The 19,489-nt window shown below is 43.9% G+C and overlaps 1 protein-coding gene across 7 annotated transcripts in view; it reads right to left on the bottom strand.

The window, feature by feature from the left end:
* Positions 1–19,489, bottom strand: part of caska (calcium/calmodulin-dependent serine protein kinase a) — a 130,414-nt gene that overhangs the window by 73,676 nt on the left and 37,249 nt on the right. For all 7 annotated transcript variants that reach the window (XM_040147605.1, XM_040147608.1, XM_040147607.1 and 4 more), the window contains exon 2: positions 8,993–9,105. In XM_040147605.1, the coding sequence (XP_040003539.1) occupies positions 8,993–9,105 (113 nt within the window). The remainder of the gene's footprint in view (positions 1–8,992; positions 9,106–19,489) is intronic.

The raw sequence follows: 19,489 nt of genomic DNA, 5'->3' as shown, positions 1-19,489 counted from the left end.
TGCTGCTGGAGGCGATTTATGGACGGGAACACCGAATGGGATAAAGATGATAATAAGTATGCGTTTCTGCACAGATGTAATAGGGCAGCACACAAGCACGGGCCTACAAACATACGCTACATGTGAACTATGATGAAAAGCTACCGTAATGGTCTGCTATGCAGGCAGTGACATTTAATTAAACTTTGAGTTGAAGCCACGAGCCACTTGTGCTCTGCTGCGAGCCTCAGTGCTAACATTAAGATAATCCTCGGAGGACGAGCACGAGGCGTGGGCTAACTCTAACATGATGCTAATGCTGCCAAAGCTGGGATAAGTGGCTACCTTAAGGGCATTGCGGCCTGCCACGTTTAATGTCATCTGGTGAGCTTGCTGCTTATGTCCGTCACTGTAACTGCTGGTGGAGATTACGAAAGATACTTTATCAAATGTGAAGCAAATCACCTCACCAATTTTACTGAGCAAAGTAAAACTGCTGCAGGGAAGCCGGGAGAGAGACAGAGGGAGAGACAGAGCGTAAAAAAGAATTAATTCCCACCAAATGAGAGGAGGAAGAGACGGCAGGTCTGCAGAATGTGCTTCGGCCATGTTTAAAAATGACTATTTTTTACAAAAACATTACACACTACAAAGAATTTATTGTGGATTGTATGCAGGAGGGTTTTCTGTTAGCATCGACAGTGGCTTTATGCATTAACATGAGCTAATGGCAGAAATTTCAGGCGTGGCTAACCGCCGCGCCGTATGGAGGGAACCCTCCGGAAATCGTGCCACATCGTCTCAGCCACTTCTCGTGTCAACACAAACCAGCAGGTAGCTTGCCTATTGGCAGACGTTGTGTAAAGATTTACGCGACTTTGTGCCGAGCAACACTTGACTGCTTTGTATCCTGGATCCTGGAAGCCAGAGACCCAGAAATGAGGGATCTCAGAAACAGTGGCTAAACATCCTGACCCACCACTGCACTGCTTTTTTTGTCGTCAGTTTTTCAGTAAAATACTACAATTTCACCAGGAAAATTTCCCCCCCATTCTGCATTAAGTTAAAACATTTTCAACTCTCGGCCCCTCCCTTTTTCTGGCATCACGGGTTAACCCGCATCACCATGAATCCCACAATGCCCTGCAGAGTGATTCACTCGTGTTGCGCTGAACACGGGTGAACTTCGCACCGCCCTCAACGGGTTTTGGTCGTTAAACACCCTGTATGTCTGACCGGAAAATTTTCAACTTGCATCCCCCAGAGGTAGCAACGAAAAAGACACTGCGGTGGGCACCGGTGCACGGCGCTACCCTCTACAGATCCAACTCAGAGAAACTAAGATGAATGGGCTGGAAAGAAACACAGAAGCACTAGAAAAGTAAACCGGGCGCTCGCCTCATGTTCTGTATGCCTGTACTGTATTCCTCACTCTTGGTCCTACTCTAGTTAAGTGGTCACACAAACGGTGTTTCTTTTTTAACAGACATTGTCCAGCTGAAAACAAGAATCAAACGAGCTCCATCAGGTTTTCTAGTGCACATAGGTGGAACATGTCTGCATATGAAGATCCCCATCTGTGGCATGATAGAGGAAAAAATAAAAGTCTCGTGAATTGTACCCGTTTACCACACACGCACTCATCAATTCAAAAAGAGTGCACAGTAGATTTTGTATCACGTACTCAGTGTTTTGAGAATTTTATTTATTTGTATAGAAACAATGATATACAGTAAATCAACAGCTGGGCAGGAAAGAAATCAGTGTCCATGGTAACGGCAGAATCCTGCATACAGCGGGAAATGTAAAGAATATATCTCATCTGCCTCAAGCTTTATAGAGGTTACCCTCCAAGGCTGAGAGTAGCGTCATGCAGGGCAACTGGGCCTTCTGGACAAAATTCGGGGGGAAAGGAGAAGCGAATTACAATCAGCGATAAAGTTAGTACTGAAAATTAAAAATAAAAAACAAATAGCAAAAGAGAGAGAGAGAGAGATGGAGAGAGAGGAGGTGATAAACACATATGATCTGTACAAGTGATCCCTGTTCCTCCTGCTGGGAGTCAAAGCGTGCACTGGAGGGAGGTCTTGCTATCACAGCTACACCACACAGAGCTGTGTGTGTGTGTGTGTGTGTGTGTGTGTGTGTGTGTGTGTGTGTGTGTGTGTGTGTGTGTGCGTGTGTGCGCATTATGCTGCTGTATGTGTGAGACCTGACATCGCTTTTACAGACAGTTCGGACAAGATGTCCCAACAGTCTAACAGAAACAGTCATAAAAAGAAAACACAAACACGGTGCTGTGGCTTTTATGTATCTGGAGGAAGACAGGAGGGAAAGATGAAGGAGGTAAGAAGACACAGGCAAGGGGGAAGAGAAAAAGGGAATGAAGAGCAGAGGGATACAGAGAAAGACATAGAAATACAGGGAAGTAAAGGAAAGAGTGAAGGAATCAGGGAGATTAGAGAATAGAAGAGGCGGAGGGAAGTGAGTAGGCGATGGCACATGATGAATTTTGCTCATTCTCTGGCTAGCTTTTCCCTTTCATCCTCTGAGAGGGCTGACCCATTCGTCAGACAGACCTCCAGACAGGCTCCAGGGAAACAAACTGGTGCGTGTGCGTGTGCATCAGGACCCCGCTGGCCAATCCATTGAAAACACGAACCATTTGACCCACTTCCCTTGGTCGGAGCTCTGTGCAGGGTGTTTGCGTGCATGCCTGTTTTGATTACTGTGGTGCTGTGTTACAGCTGCCTGCTCAAGTGAAACTGCTCTGCTCTGTACAAGCAAAAAAAAAAAAAAAAAAAAAAAAAAGGGGGGGGGTTGAATAACAGCAAGTCAACAATGAAAACAGCCAGCTGGCGTCTGCGGGGAGCGCATAGTTTGATGGATTCCTGAGCCCCACAGAGGAGGGACTGTGATTAGATATAAATGACTGGGGAGTGTGCTGACCATGTAGCATATGTGCACACACACACACACACACACACACACACACACACACACACACACACACACACACACACACACACACACACACACACACACACACACACACACACGCAGTCAAACAAGAAACTAGTGTACACGTGTGAACATAAATGCTGGCAATGAAGAAGAACGCTATTTGTGCAATGTTAGACAAGCTACGATGAAAAAAAAAAAGCAGATTTCGGTCAAGTCAGATTTTCATCGCTACTTTTTATATGAGAGGAGCGGTGAAAAAATACCCAGTTTCTAAGGAGAGAACATTTAAACAAGAGTCCTCGCTCTCTCATTCGCTGAAAGTCTCTAAACTGAGAACTTTAGAGAAGGAGTCAGGTCAACATGAGCCAGAACACCGGAAAGTGGGAGAGCAGGATAAGAGCGGGGAGACTGAGATGAAGATGGACGTCCAGTAGTGAATCAGTCATCACAAAGATACCAGTATGAATGGGACTGGCCAGCAGTTTAGTTTAGTACAAAGGATGAAAGCTGGAATAAAGTGGTGAAGGAGTTCAAAATATTGCCCTCCAACATCCAAGATGCACCCTGCTTTACTTCATAGTACTTCATAGATTAATGAATACATTCTAGAGCCCAACAGATACACTGGTAGGCCCATTTAAGCTAACTGCCGATAAATCGATATCAGCATTTATAACAGCCAATAAATAACAAGAAATTAAAGTAACGGTAAGCCAAAAAAATAGGTGCTTGAGCTATTTTATAGCCAGTGCCGCCAATACATAGTCTACACTAATACATAGTTCTGACCGAGAAGAAAAGGGCGTTCAGGTCAGGGGACAGAGAGGCAGTAAAAAGGGCCCAGACAGCAGCTGTCAGTGAATATCAGAGAAGGAAATGGGGCCTATACGAGGAAGCTGGAGCAGAGGCTGCGGCGGAACGATACCAGAGAGGTCTGGAAACGCATGAGGACCATCACTGGTAACAAGCCCGGCAGGCAGACGCATAGATGGGAACATTAGCAGAGCCAATGAGCTGAACCCTTTCTTCAGTGGATTCGACATGCAGCCTCACAATGACCACTTTGATCACCCAGCAACAACGAAACCTCCAACCTGCCGGCCATCTCTGCTGACCAGGCGGGACGGGGGCTGAGTAGCCCAAGGGTGCTCAATGCCTGCGCCCCCAGCTGTGTGTCATACTCCAGCATCTCTTTAACCTCAGTTTATGTCTGCAGAAGGTCTGTGTTGTGGAAGCGATCCTGCCTGGTTCCTGTACCAAAGAAGGCCTGTCCCAGGGCCGCCAGCGACTACAGGCCGGTAGCGTTGACCTCAGACATCATGAAGGCTTTTGAAAGACTGGTCCTGGATTCCCTTGTTTCATTGGTCAAGCCTTCATTCGACCCCCTCCAGTTTGCCTACCAACCGGATGTCAGAGTGGACAATACCATCATATACCTGCTCCCCCGTGCCTACACCCACCTGGACAGGTGGTCGGACCCACGCGGTCAGAATCATGTTCGTTGAGGTCTCCAGCGCCTTTAACACCATTCAGCCTGCCCTGCTGGGGAAGAAGATGACTGCCATGCAGGTTGGTGCTACTCTGGTGTCCCGGACCGGACTGCCTTACTGGATGTCCTCAGCATAAGCGCCCTCTGAACTGGTTGTCAGACACAGTGGGGAGCAGTTCTGAATCTCCACAGGGGACCATCCTGTCCCCTTTTCTCCTTACCCTGTACACCTCGGAATTTAGGTATGACACGGAGACCTGCAACCTACAGAAGTTCTCCAGTGACTCTGCAGTTGTTGGATGCATCAGGGGGGAGGATGTGTTGGAGTACCAGAGGGTGGTGGACAGTTTTGCGAACTGGTGTGAGTTGAACCAGCTGCAGCGCAACATCAGCAAAACAAAGGAGCAGGTGGTGGATGTCAGGGAAGACCAAAACTCCTGCTACTCCTGTTTCCATTAGGGGAGAGTTGGTAGAGATGGTACTGAAGTACAAATACCTGGGTGTCCACTTGGACAGCAAACTGATCTGAACCAGGAACTCTGCCGCTCTTTACAGGAAGGACCAGGAGTGGGAGGCTCCGGGTCCTTGATCGTCAGCGACACCATGCTGTGGATGTTTTGTGAGTCTGCGGCGGCCAGCCCTATTTTCTGCGCTGTGGTCTGCTGGGGCAGTAGCCTGAGGGTGGCCGACACCAACCGACTCAACAAACTGATTCAGAGGGCTGACTCAGTCTTGGGGGTGGAGCGGGACCCTCTGCATGTAGTCAGAGAGCACGATGTTGTCAAAACTCCTCTCCGTCATGGACAACGTCTCCGACCGTTTACACAGTGTTCTGGTTCGCCAGAGGAGCTCGCTCAACCGGAGACTCAGAATGACTAAGTGCTCTACTGAACGCCACAGGAGGTCCTTCCTTCCTGTGGCCATCCACTTATACAATTCCTCCCCATTTCTGCACATCTCCCTCAGTACTCTGCTGATAAACTTGTATTCATTTACTGTTGACCCACATTACACTTTTCATTCAGTTTACCTTTGCACATTGTTTAACTTACTGTTAAATTACTATTAATCTACTTTGCACGTTTCCATTTTACATTTAATGTCCATATTGTGGTTCTACCTTACACATTACTTTTTACTTTTTGAACATTTGCATTTGCACATTTATCTTTTCACTTACTGTGTAATTATTATTATCACTATAACTAGTTTAATGGTAGTTTTTACGTTTTTACTTATTTTTTTCCTAACTGAGTGTTGAAAAATTTTAACAAACAATTTCCCAGCGCGAATCATTAAAGTTTTTCTGATTCTGATTCCTATCCACTAGAGAGCCCTGTAACTCCACACACTTATCCCTGTGAACCTATCACAGCTCAGCCGACCACTAGTGAGCAGAACGGAGTCAGCGTTTGTGGATCTGTGTCTTCGTGGTAAGGTGCTCATTTTCACAAGTAATACTGTTCATTACTTGTATGATAACAGACATCGTACATGTATAACTTAAATAGGCCTGACACATGTCTGCCAGCCGTGTCGGCTGTAGCCCGCTGACAAACTTGATTTTACGAATATTTGTGAAACAGTCGGTGAGACAGTTCTAGCGAGTAAATAAACTGCAGGCCTATAGTTTTCTCCCCCATCCATATAGCACTGGCAGCCGCTGTAAAACATGTGCTTGCAGTTTATCTGTTGAGAAAATTAGTTAGCCACAGAGCTAGCTGATGAAATGGCTTGTCAGTGGAAGACGGTTAATGAGCCGTTAACATGTGGTGTTACACTCTTTCTGCTTATATGATGAAATGGTAAATATTTATCCGTGGCTAACATGTCAGTACAGTTATAGGCGGTGCACTGGAAACACGTCTGATCTTCACTTAAGATATTATACCGGCAGTTTGTCTCCAGACAAACACCCCTGACCTAATATCTGACGGTCATATCTCCAAACAGTGGGCTACAAGTGGTAGCATTAGAAGGATTAGTGAAAACTGAGTCGGACAATATTGGCTGATATATTGTTACTGGAATTTTTAAACCCTCAAATATCAAAATCGGCATCAACGTTAAAAATCCTCTATCAGTCGGGCTCTAATACTTTGGAATACATACACCAACAGTAAATGGCGAATTGATGCAAGCAGTATTATAGTATTTATCATGTTTCCACTTCAGGCTACAGATTTCTACTGAGGCCTGGCTGAATACCCCTCTGATCTTTTTGGCACAGTCTCATATTCAGGAAAAACAAAATCAAATTAAAAAAAAAAAAAATTATATCACAAGTTGTAATTGAGACTGAAGCGTCCCAACATTCGGAAGACCCTGATTCTGGATTAGCCAATTGTTTCCAAAGCATTTTTTAAAGTGTCTTTCATTTTGCTCTTATCTGGATGGACTGAAGCAGTTCAAGAATCACCAAGACTAGACCCTGACAGTGACTCTGCTACCAGGGATCAGGAATGTACGGTAGCTCAAGGGGAAGAATAACACCATGAAAGAGAGGAGAAGATTTGATAGATTTGTTAGATCAAAATTGTTTCTCAGTGGACAAAGAACAAGAGTGTTAACAAATGATCAGAGATACATTCAGACGCTGTGCAGCTGAAATCTGCAGAGGCCGACCTTAGTTTGCCCCGACCTCCTCCTGTAACTGCTCATTTTGAATGCTGATATAGCTGATCAGACAAAACAAGTCTTGTCATTGTCATGTCAACTTTGTGAGCATGAAGTAGTGATTTGATCGACCGTCTCAGTATTAGTGACGCTCCAGGTAGTATTCATGATCCATGGTGAAATCACTATTTTATATTAGCACATTTGTGACATGACAATACAAACAGAAAATATCCCTTTGAGAAGAGCTAAATCGTGTTGTACATTGTGATGCCAAGTACGTGACAATGGAAATCGGAGGCATTAAAACTTGAAACCAAACAGAGTGAACGGGCTCTGTCCGTCCTCTTTGAGATGAACATGGTAATGTCCAGCTCTGAAAGTAGAAAAAGAGCAAACGTTTTCCTTGCTATATTCGCATTTCGCTGTGAAAAGCTAAGGTGGACAGAAGACGTGTTCAAATTTAAGCAGCATTTTCAGGTTTATCTGCTGTGCGCACAATCTCAGTATCAAAGGAGAAAAGTCCACCAATGCATTAGAAAGAATTGTGGACATTGGGGAAGAAAAGGCCGTGTCTCTTTAGGAAACTAGCGTGTCAGTAAAATAACCCACACCGCTTTCTTTGACCATCTCTAACGACTTTGACTTTACTTAAACCTCTCCTCACCCCTCTCATGTTTACCTCGTGCATTTACAATGTGGATCGAGTGAAATGCATTTGCAGGTGTGAGCATGCACACGTGTATATTACATGTGCACCTGTTTGGTGTATTAGTGGTTGGATCAGGACCTTTGTCACAACACCACATAAAACCACCCTGGTGTCAGGTATTAAACAGGCTGAGTCGGAATAAGCGGTTGCTTCTACTTCATAAATATACACAACCATGAAATAAAAACAAAAATTTGAATATTCCGTAGACACGATTTCAAAAATCTCACTTTACAGTGTGAGGAGCGTGTATCTGGTGCCTTGAGGGGGATCAGTTACGATTGGCTGAGCACTTTATGTCTGCGATGTGGCATCTTAAGTAAACTTGGGAGATGCCCTGACATGCCTGTCATGCAGGATTACGTACCCTCGATCAGTGAGAGAGAAACAGAGACGGTAAAGAAGGCTACTGTGTAATGGGGCAGGTAAGCTCCTCTGAGAAACATTAATTATCCTCAACTCGCAGCATGTCCGTGTGGTGACACGGCCAATCATCAACGGTTCTCCACCTTTATTTTAAAGTTCAGCATATTTGGAACATGGAAAATTACAAAGCAGGCTTAATTGTTCCAGGCCTGCAAATGTCTCGATCAATATGAATATAGAAAATGAGATACCCTATATGAGTGTTCCTTTTCCTGTATGTATAAATTAACGTGGGACGGTCTGATTTCCTTTGTACCTTCATCTTTCCATTTTCTGCCCTTGTTGATTCTTGTAACGATGTTGGACAGTGATGTAGTATAAGCACTGGGTCTGAGAGATTTTGGACGGGGCTAAGTGAAGGCTTGACATGGGAAAATTTCTTGCAGCTCTAAAAGTGACAGCCCTGTAACAATTAGTTGATCGACAGAATATTAATGGGAAACTATTTCGATAATCAATCATTCGTTTCGCTGGTTTCCTCTGACGGTAAACTGAGCATCTTTGGGTTTCGGACTGTTGGTCAGACAAAACAAAACATAACATATAATATATAACATATAAAAAGCATTTTTCACTATTTTCTGACGTTTTAATAGACAAAACAAATAATCGATCAATCTAGGAAATAACTGGCAGATTAATTTTGAAACAGAGTGGGATGAATAAAAGGAATTAAATGTAGAATCCAAATAAAAGGCTGTCAAAGCAGTCATCTTTAGTTATATTTATGAGCAGCTGAAAACAGCAGAGAGTCATAGATGTGGAGACATAACAGCAGTATATAGTGAGAGACTGTGACTTCCTACCCTCTGTGCTGAGTCCTGGACTGGAGGTGAACTGGGCCACATCCACGATTTTGACAGCAAACTGCTGCCCCGTCTCCCTGTTGATGCATCTTCTCACCACGCTGAAGGGACCCCTGAACACAGATGAAAAGACAGACAAACAAACATTTAGCCCATGGTTTGTTGCACGGTACATGTTCTAGCCATCCACTCTGTTAAACCTGCGGGAACGAATTTTATTGGCCATGCAGGGGCTGCGGAAACAAGCTTTAAACCCAACACTGACATACTATATTATATCATCGTCGTGTCTTGTACTGTTCTGTATGTATTTTATTGCTGAGTTTTATGTATTTTAAAGACGGGCACTGCGAACTAGCTTAGGCTATAAATGCTGTGGTTGGTTCATGCTGTATACCGGCTCCTATGCAAATAAACATGAAATAATATCACATAAAGAGTTAACATGGCAAACAGTTGCTTAGTTACACATCCAGCAGATGTGTCAGTCCGATATTGACTCTCCTTTTGGCTTGGTTGTGATCGCCAATGACTCCTGAGGGAAATATCTGCTTCTTTAGCTGCTAAATGCTCCACTGTCTTCACCGTCTGGTTGCTCAGCAGGTAACAGTCAGATGTCAGATGTAAGCCAGTCTGCTGAGGCTAGAAACAACACCGCTGGGAGCAGCGAGACTGAACCAAACCACTGACGTTCAGGGTCTTAAAACCAAAACAACGGACCTAAAGATGCTAAAAGGCTCTGTAGAGCAGAGAGGAACTGCAGAGTTGGGGGAAGATTCACTCACTACGAATGACCCCGTTCACATACACATGAACGTCATAGCGGCATGCACTATGCTGATCTTCCCTCAGGTTTAGCGGCTAACTTCAACTCAACCGAACTCTGACCCCAGATATGTTGACCTCCACAATCCAAGTCTGGTCGGATTCTGGCACTGACGACGGTGAGAGACATCAGAGCACCAATTTCATAATAAGGAAAAATGGGGGAAGATTTTAAGTTGTCTGTCTCTATGTAACTCAACACTCCAATTCTACCAGGTTGGGGATACCAGGTTAAAAAAGTTAGTATTGCAATCATTTACATTCAGATGTAGCATCCAAGTTAGTTACTTTGTAGGAGTGTGTGCTGTGCTCCTTTCCACAAACCATCTAACTGTGAGAGTAGATATGCTGACGTCATTCTCATTACATTTGAGAAGCTGGAACCACAGAAAGTTTGCCAATTTTGCCTAGAAAATGACTTATGATTATTCGATTATCAAAACAGTTGCCAATTATGTTTCCGTTGATCGACTAATCGCTGCAGCTGTAAAAATAGGCACTGCTGTGCTTTTGACATGAAACTACAGAGTCAGAGATATAAACATATTCTCCTACACACCGTTTTTTTCATTTAACCAAAGAACCCAGTTCTCAAACGTTGAGTGTTGTCTTCAACACAAGCAGCCATAAAAGAACTTGGCCTAAATAAAATCATCTAAAATGGTCAACATTTTGATTTAAATCAGAATTGTCAAAGAAGAGCTTAACAAGAATTATTTATGGTGAATATTATGAATTTGAACAGACATTCTTAGGCCACTTTTTGGTACTTGACAGTTTGATACAGTTTTTGATCAGTACCCTCGGTTATAATGCTACTAATTCCAGCTCTGATGTGCACATATGCCAAGATTAGGGCTGGATTAAAAAATGAATCATCATTTTTATTCGAATGATCCAATGTCTATTCTTAAAATCTCGAGATCAATATTTAGATTTATCGCCTTTTCTCCGTTACACCTGTACATCTGCACTAAATCTAATGCGAAGGTCAAATGTCTGCTTTGCGTACGTCGAGTTTTTACAATGTGCACAACAAGGTTATTTTAGGTTAAGTAGTAACGTAGATGATAGCTGCGGTATGAGCCTTGAGTCGCAGTGGTCTACGTTGACCTGCTGCAGTTCACGGGACCGTGGCGCCTCAGGATGGTGAGCTGGCTCTGGATATCTGGAAACTAGACATCACATCGACGAGAGGGATAGACCGAAAAAAAAAAAAAAAGTCTCTGCACACTGTTCTGAGCTCAGTTTGTGTTTGCCTGCTACGAGATGAGGGGCCGTGGAAGTGGAGTGAACGGTGTGTGGATTCTACTTTATTCATTCTGTCCCCGCCGGGGAGCTAATGCTAGCTAGCAGCTGTCTGCAGATGTCAGGCTGACGCCTTGTCAACACAAACAGTGCAGATGTATTAGTGAGCAGACTATTAGTTTCTGTCCTGCGCTCACACTGATCATTACAGTGGATGTCTGCACTGAGTTGAATCATCTGTTGCTTACAGCCGATGTGTAGCTGAATGGGACAGTATTTTTTATTTTTTTTAATATGCGTAATGATCACAACCCTGTAAGTGGTGCAGGTTTTTTGCACATATAGACCTCAAAATATAGAGGTGTCATGTTTTAGTCACTTTTTTCTTGCCAAGGAAAATAAATACTTGGTCCACAGTTTTATAACTGGGAAATGTGTTCAAAATTCAGCACACGATGTGCACTGTAAACATTTTATATTCAAGCAAACACCTGTGTCGCTCACTTGTTGAATGGAGGAGGAATTTAAGTTCCCCGGATGAATTCTGACAAATTCTTTATGCAACATCGGTGTTTATCTGATGTAACCGAATCATCGAGAATTGAATCAAATCAATTGTGGACTCCGACGCCACACATATTCAAAAGCCATGGTCATAGTTTCACTGCCTGTGCATGTGAAGTGGAGTGAATCAAAACGATTATGTCACTGTGAGTATATTGCTTTTGCCTCTGTGTGTTTCTGTTGCTTTTCATCTCTTTCATACTCTCGTCCCTGCCTGATGGGTGAACTGGGAAACGCTGCAGTCAGCCGGGTTCACCAGCAGAGCATCTTTTAACTGGCAAAGAGACTCGGCGACCCCCCACAGACAAACATTCACAATCACTGACACAACCTGCAGCCTTCTGCAAATTACCCATCCAACAGCAAATTACACTCAGCACAAGCTTGCGGTAATACGAAAGCACCCATTTCACAGCTACACAAAACGACACCCCCGGCTGCAGCAGACAACACAACACCAACTGGCTGGAGTCTGAACACAAGCCGTGCTGCTCAAGTGTGTGTGTGTGTGTGTGTGTGTGTGTGTGTGTGTGTCTGTGTGTGCCTGAGCGGGTGAGGAGTCTTTGTGCACAAACACAGACTGGTTGAACAGATGGTGATCAAGCTAAAGCTGCTTAGCATCAGAAGGGTGAGGTAGGACGGCACCATGCCCCAAACATGCAGGAGACACCCACACGAGCACTTTCACACACACATGCGATATAAACATGGATCGAACTCAGACCGAAATAAACAGGATGCCGCTGAGTAAACTGTCACTTTGACCGGGGGGGGGATTGTACAGTGTTCCTCACACACACACACACACACAGAGAAACAAACACTGGCCACTGGGTCACCAGTTTAATGAAGAAACATTCCTCTGTTTCCCCAGTTCACCATCACATATTTATTTTACAGGCTGCTTCTGGGTGCAATTAACCAAAGCGCGCGCACACACACACGCACACACACACACACACACACACGCACACACAGTAAGAGAGTAAGATGGTAAATTCCACATTAACCTGCCAATTCCATCTGTTCCTTCATCGGTCCGTCCACTCATCCCCTGATCCGGCTACATAGAAACATGGCTTCGTCTTCGCTGAAACAAACAGTCAGCTCACTTATTCAAGAAACAATCTGATGACAAGTTGAACTGAATGATACGTGTTGATGTGCATTTTGCAGATTTTAACTCTCTCTACACAGTGGGAGAAATGAAAGAGAGAAATGAAGACTTTCTTCCAGCTTTTTCTAAAGCCTTTTGCTCTGTGAAGAGCCGAGCTCTATGGGGAAATCTCCAGCTCCAACTGAAAGATAACACCAGCTTGCAAACAATGAATTTGTCAATTTCAGGAAGTCAGCACTCGGAGCCGAATGAAAAGTCTCTCTGAGATTAAACTCAGACTCCAACAGGAATATACTTCAAACTTTGTTGGAGCAGGTACATTGGGTCAAAGGGCTCTCATTAGTAATGCAGTCGATTCCCCCTCTGCTGCGTTATCTCCCTCCACGCTATAGTCCAGTCACTTCGCAGCAAATGTCAGGCCTTGCTCGAGACTGTGCGCCGTACGACGACGGACAAGAGGCCCGGGAGGAGCCGGGACAAACAGAGGAAGGGCACAGGAGAGATAGGCGAGATGGGCTACGACGGGAGAAAATACTGTGCCTCGAATACACGCAGCTTACTGGAGGAAATAAAAAGCAAAAAAGGTAGAAACGTGATAGTAAAAAGCTGATGGGACCAGGAGAAGCAGAGAGCGTGCAGGGCTCAGCGATTACTCAATTATCTGAAAAAGACAGCAAAAGTGTGGATTCCAGGGGGAAAAGCTGTTAAATATAAATCAAACAGGTGACACATCAAAAACAGCAACAGTCAGTCAGCAGCAGCCCCGGTGCATCTTCATGTTTTATTATAGTTCAGCTGCTGACAGTCACTGTCTCAGATGTAGGCCTACAACCTTTATGATTAGAGCGGAAATGATCCATTACTCTGTTAGCTGACTGAAATGAAATTAATAACCAACAATTCGGACGATCGCTTAACTGTTAGTTGCTTAACTCAACTCTCATATTTAAGTCACTGGTTCCAGCTTTTGCGCTGCGAGTATTTGCTTTTCCTCCGGACTTCTCTGACTTAACTGAAACACTTTCGGCTTGAAATTACAACTCTCACTAAAGTCGAGGCAAAAAAAAGTGTGCTCCCGCTCACCGTTAAGGAAAGTGACAAAATGTTCCTGGATCCGCACCAGGATGTAACGGGCTCTTTCCCTGGCTCGCCGCCCCATGCCTCCACCACGTCGGGTTCAAATCGGTTCAGTGAAAACGTGCCCTCCGTGGCGGAGGTATAAAAAGAATGACTTAGAGCTGCAGTGACTGGTCCATTTATCGATTAGTCGAACGTATGGAAAATATCCAGCAGCTATTTTAATGATCGATTAATCATTTTTCAAGCAGAAATGCCAAAAAAAAAAAAAAAAAATCCTTCTTTCCCGTTTAATATTTTTGTTGATTGAATATCTCTATCTCTTCAGACAAAACAAGACATTTGAAGACATGACCTTCGACTCGTTACGTACAACGGCCACAAAATATACTTCATATAATCATTACTTCTATTAAACGTAAGGTAATTTTTTTCCTAATAACTTAATAAGCATTTGCCTGGAAAAGGTTTCCTGGAAAGAACGATGTAATTTGGTATTAATACGGAAAACAGAGACAAAGTTTGAGAGAAATGCTGCAGATAAATCCAAAGTAAATATTTACTCGTAATTCATTTAGTACTGGAAACCTACACAGTGTACACGCAGGCTGTGTATGGAAAGCAGCATGTTAGCAGAGCAGCGGCTTCAGTCGTCCATCTGTGTCAACACAGGGTGCATTCACGCACAGTACTGAATGGAGCTCGCCCAAGTTTTAGCAGCACTTAGAGCCCACACACAGTCACTGTAGTTATGTGCATAAAACGACAGAAAATAGACTTCAAGCATAAAAATACACTTCGGGTTGCGGTTCCACACGTATAGCACAAGCCAAACACCAGCCATAAAGCAGCCTGTGTACCACTTAAAACAGACGTGTTAACATCGACACTGAGATAATGCTTTTATAATCGTCACATAGGCTTGGGCAGCATCTATGTTTTCATCCCTGAATACCTCCCCAACATTTCACTGGGGCGATTATCTTATATTATATTATATTATATCACATTATATTACATCATATACACACGTTGTATACGACATTGTAATGGCCCACTGTGCTGTCTGATATCAACTTGGATGGGTTTTGCTGGGATTAAATGCTTTAGACATATATTATTTTACTTTACTGTGAATAGGTGAATAAAGTGAAAAGCCCTCAGTGCGAAGTGACCCAACTGCCGCTCATTTCCGCTTCCACCTGATTCTTCTGTCGGCTAAGTTTCCTATTGTAATAAATCCGTTTACTTTTCAATTTTCTTTTCGTCAACAGAAGAATACTTGAAACACCTGCGTTTCACTTAACTGTATCGCCCAATCTTGTTCACGGATAACCAATGCCGAACACGTGAAATAAAAATAGGCTAATGGAACAGACACACACTTATGGGCAAGGATATATCATGGTCAGTTAATGGTAGTCTTCATCTGAGTGGCAGAGCAAATCGTATAAAAATAATTGAAGCTAGGCCTTCTAAGGGTTTACGTTTTGGCTGAGCAAGATAGATGCAATACAAACGAAAAGGCTTGATTTAGCCCATATGGTTCTAGCGGACCTAATTATCTGGGTTTTGTTATTATGAAGACTTTGTTTTAGTCCGGAGCGCTGCGGAGGGCACACAGGTAGTAGTGCTGTATCCCCAACGCGCCCACCATCTTTCTCCGCCTGCCTGTTCCTCCGGTTGTCTGCATCGTGACGTCGGTGCGTCTGAGTTCGATAGAGAGAGGAGCAAATGTTTTTGACGGTATTAGAATCGAAACAGACTATGGGGGTTTCTAAATACCGTGATATACTTTTACACCATGACACCGCTCAAACCTATAATCACGTTATTCATTTTTTTTGTTAGTTTCACCCACAGGGATGCACCGTGTGTGTGTGTGTGTGTGTGTGTGTGTGTGTTGGGCATGTGTGTTGGGCATGTGTTGGGCAAAGAGGTACTCTGGAGCAGATGAGAGGCTTATTCACAGCAGCCTGGGCAAGCATTAAGAAAAAGGTTTAAGAGGCACAATCTCCTGCACACATCAGGCTCGAAATACTGCAAAGTAGGAAAGATTAACTTTAGAAATCTGTCAGCAGAGAGGGGGTAAAGGAAGGCAGACGCAGGCAGAGCATGAGAGGGGGAAAAACTGCTTTGAAACGAATATGCCTCAAGTGGCGGAACTGGGCGTCTTGGAAGAAATCAACTGTACGTGGAGGAGCCATTCTGGCGCTGAATGGGACTCAGCTGCACACCGCGTCAGCCATTATAGCTCTGAATAGAAGTCAGCTGCACATCGGCTGTTCTGACGATTTCTGCACTTTAGCCACCCTCACTAAAATAACAGGAAGAGGGAGAGAGACAGGAAGGAGAAACATGGACAGGAAGAGAAAAAAGTGACAGTAGAGAAGCAGGGTGAGTCCCATCTTTGCAATTTGTACACTTCCTCTTTTGTCTCTAGAGTTTATCCATACTGTGAGCGAGATTACATGCAGCCCAGTACTGAATTGAATACAGCATAAATTATGGATTATGGGGGCAGGGTTGACCAAGGTTACTCAAAAATGTGTTGATTGCATTAGGTCACGATGTTCATTTAAATCTTTCTTCTTGGAATTATGATTTATTATCTTATTATTGTCTAGTAATTACATGAAATGGGGTTTTCAAGGTCACAACATGCTGCTTAATGCCTGTCATTTCTCGTCTGTGCCGTGCATTTATCAAATAACAGTGCGGATCAAGTTTTAAACTCTACTTTAACCTTTCAACACACTGACGACATGACGTGCAAATGCTTGGGATGAGACAATTAACTCCACTACACATTCAGTACAGTAAGAGTTTGGATTACTGTGTTAAAACAACGTAACACCCATCATTATGCGTGGAAGATACTGTCTGGTTATCGGGCTTTCAATATCTCCCAGAACAGGGGCTAAATAGATGAAATCATAGCATGTACAGTGTGTACACGCCATTATTGATGTTTTATATAACGTGTATTTAATATTTAATGTAAAACAAAACCTGACAAGCCTGTGGAGTTTTAAATAGGACAGTCGCAAATGAGCTCTGCTGCTGGCTCTATAATTAATTCATTGTGATGTGGCCACTTCTTCAGTAATTGCTGTCAGCTTCAGTCACAGTAACAAGAAGACTTTTGTTCCATTTCTGATCATATCTCCTCGTTCACTTAACCTTTCTTAATTTCTTTTACTGATCCTTATGGACCAGCAGTCGCAGTGAGAGGAGACAGCGCTGAGCCGAAGTGAATAAGACTGTGTTTCCGTGCTAACTAGATATGGGGGCGAGTGGAGAGGACTGTCTCCAGAGTAGAAAGTAAATGTGTGTGACCTTTAGTGCCACAGTTCACATGACCACGACAACACAACTCCTGACCTGTACGCTCTGCACTTCGGCTGACCTCACAGGTAGGATGTGCTGCTGTAACCTGGGACCTTAAATTGCTGATACTATAAATGACGCTGAAAGAGGATGAGGGAAAAGACTTGGAGGAGGGAAAAGCATTTGCTGCATTCCACGTCACGGTAACCGAAGGGAATTTACGACAACATCAAAAAGATAGGGTGCGCTATATTGCTTGCCATCTATCTGCATCTTCCTGTGTGTATTGCCGTAGTAAAAGGTAATTTGCAGGCCGAACTCTTTCCCAACTTCATCAATCACCCAGTGTCTCATTCGGTAAATGTCACCAGCTTTACGAGACACAAGTCCAGAGCGTCATTCACGCTCAGGCGACGGCTCGTGGGCCAGCCTGTGGTGAGGACAGCTCTACCTCCGAGCGCACGTGCGTGTCAGTCAGGTCATCGGAAACAAAGAAAGAGGAAGTTGCAGTAAGCTGCTCTACATCAGGATGGTCTGCTCAACTGTGTCGCCAGCTCCTGATGGAGATGACGGTCGCGTTCACGCAGTTATTAGGTTAGACCGCCACCTCTAGCGTTTCAGTTAATGCTGCGCTCAAGTGATCTGTTCGATTCTCTAAGCATCAACAATGAAATAATCAAATAATCTTATCTTGAAAGAAAGACGAAACAGTTCGTGCATTCAGAGGAACCAAAGATGAAAAAAGAAAGCATAAAAAAGAGATAATGTAGAAATAATTGCACTCTTACTCTCATCAGCGAAAGCCGTACACAATTAGACTGATATGAGACAAATGTTCCTTTCGCTTGATTAGACGACAATACGCTGGAGATGTTTCCTAGCAGTCGCTTAACACATTACTTAAGTCTTCGCTAGCCAAGGCAGTTCTTAAGTTTTAATTGTGCAGCCCAATTTAGCAAACCACTTTGGAACTAGCTGGGAGTTCCTAAGAACTTAAGAAGGACTTCACGTTCGGACTTGTGACGGCTTTAGGAATAACTGGTGCAGCCCAATCCTGAGGAGCAGCAGCTATCGAGATCAGGCTCCAGACAAGTGTGGGATAAGTGACTGATTGACCGACCAGCTGAATCTCATCATCCTTAAGTCCTGAAGAAGCGAGAGCGCTCAGCTTTGACGCCGGGGGAACTGTTAAATAGTACATCTTTGACTTTTCTCTGCCTCTCTCCGTCTTTCTCACCCATGTAGCAACACACGCACCGACTCGGCTGCTGACAGTGAAGCTCCGCTCAGCTGCCGCAGTGCGTTTTGACACTCAGATAAAATAAGTTATGGTAAAGTGACAAAAAAAAAGGAAAAAAAAGGGAAAAAGAAGAAAATTGGAGCAAAAATGGCGTAGGTCCGACACAAACGCAGCTTGGTACATTAGGGACACAGACCCAGAGAACACGGGCTCTGATGGAGTGCGGCGAAAATTCACAGGCCTGCAGTTTATGAAGTGAACAAAGCCGCCCTACCTGCCCCCAAGTGAACAAGATACAAAGGCAAAGACAGTGGAGAAGGAGAAAGTTAGAGAATACACATATACACAGAGAGGAAGAGGGATGGCCTGGGGGTGGACACGACAATAGATCTTGTGGTTAATGCAGGCAAACTGAGCAATGAGAACGATACTGATTCATAATACGTCATTAGGCTGTCCTCCTTAATACTTTGCCTCCCTTGTTTGATGAATATACAATGTGTAATGCTGGATTACAGTGCTATGAAAGTATCTAACAGACTGAAAAACCACTGACCCATATCTCAATGTAATAATCGTAAAATGGGTTATGTTGTGTCCCTTGTACTGACCAAAGGCCGCTGTGGGTTGTGTGAGTAGGAAGTACATAATAGCATAATTCTGTTATGAACAGTCCCCTCTATTCTCCTGGCTAAAGGCGCGTGCGTGTGTGTGTGTGTGTGTGTGTCAGTGTGTGTATGTGTCAGTGTGTGTGTGTGTGCGTGTGTGTGCGTACATGAACATTACAGCTGGACCTTGTGTCTCAGGATGTCATGTCATTTTTTTTTGGGATGATAATTTAGTAATTTCTAATATGTCATTTTGCTAATGTGATTATCAGCAAGACTTACAGAAGTTATGGCCCCGCATCACCATTACTGCGAGAGAAAGGTCCCGGCCAGCTAATAATAAGCAGTAGTTTGATTTTCTTTTCAGGCCTCGCAAGATCACTTTGGTTCAGTAGTTTAAGCCCTGTGTGTTAAACTGAAACAGATAACCGTCTTATACTGATATAAGGATATGTTCCCCTCTTCATTACAGAATATTATCTGCTCTG

The sequence above is a fragment of the Xiphias gladius genome, chromosome 16 (assembly GCF_016859285.1).
Source record: "Xiphias gladius isolate SHS-SW01 ecotype Sanya breed wild chromosome 16, ASM1685928v1, whole genome shotgun sequence".
In the NCBI taxonomy this organism is placed as follows: Eukaryota; Metazoa; Chordata; class Actinopteri; order Istiophoriformes; family Xiphiidae; genus Xiphias; species Xiphias gladius.
This window is presented reverse-complemented; position numbering and strand designations above follow the sequence as displayed.